This window comes from Emiliania huxleyi (genome assembly GCF_000372725.1).
Source record: "Emiliania huxleyi CCMP1516 unplaced genomic scaffold EMIHUscaffold_101, whole genome shotgun sequence".
Classification (NCBI taxonomy): domain Eukaryota; phylum Haptophyta; order Isochrysidales; family Noelaerhabdaceae; genus Emiliania; species Emiliania huxleyi.
Window position 1 is genome coordinate 371,677 of NW_005202368.1, and position 5,032 is coordinate 376,708.

General features: G+C 69.2%; 1 protein-coding gene across 1 annotated transcript in view; it reads left to right on the plus strand.

Moving 5' to 3' along the window:
* EMIHUDRAFT_222108 (hypothetical protein) overlaps positions 1 to 5,032 on the plus strand; it is a gene marked incomplete at both ends in the record, with an annotated part of 8,611 nt that overhangs the window by 792 nt on the left and 2,787 nt on the right. Inside the window, 6 exons of the mRNA XM_005793416.1 lie at positions 332 to 540; positions 1,535 to 1,601; positions 1,952 to 2,086; positions 2,614 to 2,735; positions 2,832 to 2,868; positions 3,068 to 3,235. Coding sequence (XP_005793473.1) covers positions 332 to 540; positions 1,535 to 1,601; positions 1,952 to 2,086; positions 2,614 to 2,735; positions 2,832 to 2,868; positions 3,068 to 3,235 — 738 coding nt within the window. The remainder of the gene's footprint in view (positions 1 to 331; positions 541 to 1,534; positions 1,602 to 1,951; positions 2,087 to 2,613; positions 2,736 to 2,831; positions 2,869 to 3,067; positions 3,236 to 5,032) is intronic.

A 5,032-nucleotide genomic window follows, 5' to 3' on the forward strand; every position in this document is an offset into this window, starting at 1 on the left:
TGCGCAAGTCATCCAATTCTAAGGCAGGCATTTCTGGTTTGCCGGAGCCCAGGCGATTCTGTGGTCCAAGACCAGGAGCGGGCTGGTCTGCCTTACATCAGATCAGCCCGCCAATCGTCCCAAACACTTGAGTTTCATTTCACCTTGGGATCAAAAGGCAACGCCCAAAGTGACGCCGTATGTACGCGGCCCCCCAATGTGATTGTAGTCAAAACCAAATCCCGAGAGAAGGTCGACGCTTGAGCTAAAATAGAACTTATTAGCCAGGTTCTTACCCCAAATAGACCCATTGAAACGCCCGTCTGCACTCTAGCAGTCCACGCACCCATAGGCCGATGGGGAGGGGGAGGAGGACGAGGCGCCGCCGGCCGTCTTTGAGGAGGGCGAGCTCGGCTGCTTTTGCGACACCGACCGCCACCTGCCGACCAACGACGTTCCGTTTGAGGGCGTGTGGATTAGCTGCGACGTGTGCGGCCGCTGGTGCCACGGCGAGTGCGCCGGGATGGACAAGCAGCAAGCCGAGGAGACGGAGGAGTACACGTGCCCGCTCTGCGCCGCGCAGCCGCCGCGCGAGGGGCGCGACGCTCCCGCCGCTGCCGGCGCGGGCGCCAACGAGCCGGCCTCTTCCGCCGCGGCCGCCGGGCAACCAGAGGATGGCGAGGAGGGCGAGGAGGGCGAGTCGGGCGAGTCGGGCGAGTCGGACGTCGGCTCCTCCGAGGAGAGCGGCGAGGAGGGGGGCGGCGAGGAGGAGGAGAGCGGCGAGGAGGGCGAGGGCGTCGATCTGATAGAGATCTTGGAGGGGGTGGGTGGCCTCGCGGGGCCCGGCGGCGACGGCGACGCGGAGGCGGAGGAGGAGGCCGAGGAGGAGGAGGAGGAAGAGGAGGAGGACCTGTTCCACATGAGCCGCCCCGCCGCCGCGTCGTCTTCGGCTGACGAGGACGACGACGACGACGGCGGCGTCGGCGGGATCGACACCGGGGAGGCTTTTCCGGGCGACGACGAGGCGGAGGAGGAGGGCGAGGAGGAGGAGGAGGGCGAGGAGGACGAGGGAGAGGAGGAGGGCATCGAGGACATGGACATGGAGGGCATGGAGGAGGGTGGCGTGGGCATGGACGAGGGCTGCGGGGCGGGGGGCGAGGAGGCCGGCGAGGAGGGCGGCGAGGAGGGGGCGGAGGATGCCGTTGGCGCGAGCGGCGACGTGCTCGCCGCGGAGGTCGGCGGAGAGGCGGAGGCGAGCGACTCGGGCGACGACGAGATTGGCGCCGAGGCGGAGGCTGGCGACGAGGGCGGCGACGAGGCGGCGGCGGAGGAGGCCGGCGGGGAGGTTGGCATTGGCGAGGCCGCGGCCGAAGAGCCAGGGCTTTGCAGCGGCCAGGCGGCGGCGCAGGCTCCAGAGCAGAGGGCCACGGCTGCCGCGGAGGCGGGCGAGGCGGCGGAGGCGGGCGGGGCGGCGGAGGCTGGCGAGGCGGCGGAGGCTGGCGAGGCGGCGGAGGCTGGCGAGGCGGCGGAGGCGGGCGAGGCCGCAGTGGCGGAGGCTGGCGAGGCCGCGGCCCTCGGCGCAGGCGGCGCCATCGAGCCCGCTGCGCAAGAAGGCGGGGCTGGTGAGGCCGCCTCCGCCGCAGCAGCCGCGGGCGAGACTGGCGGCGAGACTGGCGGCGAGACTGGCGGCGAGACTGGCGGCGAGCTTGGCGGCGAGGTCGGCGTCAAGGTCGAGGCTGGAGAGGGCGCGGGCGAGGGCGAGGCGAGCGGCGGCGGCGCGGAGGGCGGCGCGGAGGGCGGCGCGGAGGGCGGTGCGGAGGGCGGTGCGGAGGGCGGTGCGGAGGGCGGTGCGGAGGGCGGTGCGGAGGGCGGTGCGGAGGAGGCCGCCGGCGCGGAGGGGGGCGCTCTGCCGCCCGCCGCGTCGAGCATCAGCCGCGTCTCATCGGGCGGGCGGTGCCGCGTCTGCCGGCAGCGGCAGTGCCGCAACGGCCCCGCATGCAAGGAGGCGCGCGCGCGCGAGCGCAGCGGCCAGCCGTACCACGAACCGCCGCGCGTCCGCTCGCGCCCGTCGGAGCGGGCGGCGGCGTCGGAGCCGAGCGCGATGGAGGTCGACGTCGACGGCGGCGGCGGCAGCGGCGGCTGCGGCGGCGGCGGCGCATTCGTCAAGCCGGAGCCGCCGCCGTTTGCCTTCGAGGCGCGCCCGTCCCGGCGCGCCGCAGTGAGCGCGCGCGACGGCATCGCGGCGCTGGCGCAGGCGGCAATCCTGCGCCGGCGGAGAGGCTGAATTAACGAGTGAATCCACTCATTGGCTGGCTACTCACCAATAGGCGGCCGTATCCGCCGGAGGAGAGGCTGCGGTCCGGGACAGCTCTCCGGGCGCGCGGCTGTGGCAAGGCCGCCGTGTCTTGCCACGAGGGTCTGCTGCATGGATGGGCCAGCCTCCAGACGGCGCTGGCCACTTCGGGGGAGGGAGGGCGGCGGCCGCGGGCGGTGGCGGCGGCGACGGGGCGGCGGAGGGGGCGGGCGCGGCGGACGCGGGCGTCGGGCTTGTCGTCGGCTGCAAGGCGCGGGTGCACCGTCCGGGGGCGAGCTTGAATGAACGAGTTGATGAGCTGATAGAGTACGAATGAGCAGGCGCGGGTGCACCGTCCGGGCGAGCTGCACGGCCTGAGCGGGCTCTGCGTCGCCGCGAAGTGCGGCTACTACCAGCTGCAGTTCGCAAACGGCCGGCAGGCGCACTTTCGAGGCCGCGAGCTGTCGCTGGCGGTGCCCGGGGCGGCGGGCGACGCGCCGCTTCCCGCGCGCCCGCGGAGCGGCGGAGCGCGCCCCTTCATCCCTCGGGACCCGGCCAGGCCGCAGCGCGAGGCTGCGTGTGCCGCTGGCGCGGCGGTGGAGGCTGCCGCCCGTAGATGCTGGGGGGCGGACATTGTATTCCGACGGGCGTTCGAGGCGGCACACGCACACTCGCCCCGTGTTGATCGCCTCTGCATGCACGCGGTGCTGCGACCCCAATGCCACGGAACACCGTGTCTCCCCCGCGGTAGCAGCGGGCAGCCGTCGCGTCTAAGAGGGTACCCCGCACCGCCAGGCCGCCGTCAAGGAGGAGGTGCGCGGCGAGCACACGCGCAAGCGGAAGCCGACCCAGCTGTACGACGGCGGCGGCGGGCAGGGCGTCGCGTACGTCCCTCCCGAGCCGTCGGGCGGAGGGAACGTCTCCCGCTCGCGCATCGCGTACGGCTCGGACGGCCTGCAGCTGGTGATTGGAGCCGCCGTGGTCATTGTCAAGCAGGGCGAGCCTCCCCCCTCCCCCCCCTTCACTCATTCATTCGTTCATTCCATTCACTCTATTCACTCCGTTCACTCCATTCACTCGTTTCACTCTATTCACTCCGTTCACTCCGTTCACTCGTTTCACTCTTTTCACTCCGTTCACTCCGTTCACTCTTTACTTTTCACTCCATTCACTCGTTTCACTCTTTTCACTCTTTTCACTCCGTTCACTCCGTTCACTCTTTACTTTTCACTCCATTCACTCGTTTCACTCTTTTCACTCCGTTCACTCCGTTCACTCTTTACTTTTCACTCCATTCACTCGTTTCACTGTTTTCACTCCGTTCACTCCGCTCACTCCGTTCTTCAATCATAGGTCGTCGGCCTCACCCCCGCGCCCCACCGCCCACTAGCGAGGCCGCAGCACGCACCGCAGCGCGCGGCAGCGCGGCCGCCGCCGCCGCCCCGCCGGCCGCGCCCGACCAAGCCCAAGCCGCCGCGCATCTCGTGGCGCGACCTGGGGGGGGAGGAGGCGGAGGAGGCGCCCGCGGCGGCGCACGAGCACGTGTACGCGCGCGCCGTCAAGTCTCGGCCACGCGACGTTGGCGAGGCGAGCGAGAGTCCCCGAGAGAGCTTCCCGAGAGAGTACCCGAGAGAGCACCCGAGAGAGCACCCGAGAGAGCACCCGAGAGAGTACCCGAGAGCACCTCTTCGCCCTCCAGTAATCTCGACCGCACGTAGCACCACGTGAGCAATCGTTCTGATGCGAGAGCGCCAGCCGCCTCTGGGAGGCATCAGTAGCTCTCGCGTACTCTTTGGTGATCTCGCTTCATCTCAGGCGGTGGAGATCTGGGGAGATATGGGGAGATACGATCTCGCTTCATCTCAGGCGGTGGAGATCTGGGGAGATATGGGGAGATACGATCTCGCTTCATCTCAGGTGGTGGAGAGATGGGGAGATATGGGGAGATATGATCTCGCTTCATCTCAGGTGGTGGAGATATGGGGAGATATGGGGAGATACGATCTCGCTTCATCTCAGGTGGTGGAGATCTGGGGAGATATGGGGAGATATGGGGAGATACAATCTCGCTTCATCTCAGGTGGTGGAGATATGGGGAGATATGGGGAGATACGATCTCGCTTCATCTCAGGTGGTGGAGATATGGGGAGATATGGGGAGATACGATCTCGCTTCATCTCAGGTGGTGGAGATATGGGGAGATATGGGGAGATACGATCTCGCTTCATCTCAGGTGGTGGAGAGGGTCGAGTACCTCCTCGCGCTCCACCCGCCCGAGGACCACGCCGACCAGCTCGCGTCCGCACACGCACACGCCCCGCCGCTCGCCGCGCTGCACGCCGCGCCCGAGGGGGCCGGAGGCACGCGCGCCGCCGCCGCCGCCGCCGCCGCGCCGGCGTTCGGGGGCGAGGCGCTGCGCATGTCGTACACGCTGCGGTCTGCAGGGGGGCGGGGCGGCGGCACGGCCGCCGAGCTGGCCGAGTTCCAGGCGCGGGGAGATTTGGGGGGGATCTGGGGAGATCTGGGGAGATAGTGCCCACCCTCCAGGTGATACGGGGAGATATGGGGAGGTGAAAGGGAGTGCCCACTCCCCCTCTCTCTCCCTCTGTTTTTCTCTAGTAGGGAAGGGTCCGCGTTTTGAGGTTTCCCCCTCTCTCCAGGCGCCTTGGTGGGCTGGGCAAAGCCCGGGGTGTTTGGGTCGCTTCCCCCGCCAGTTTTAGTCTGCCGGGGGGGCCCGCACGGGTTTCCTGGAGGGGGTTT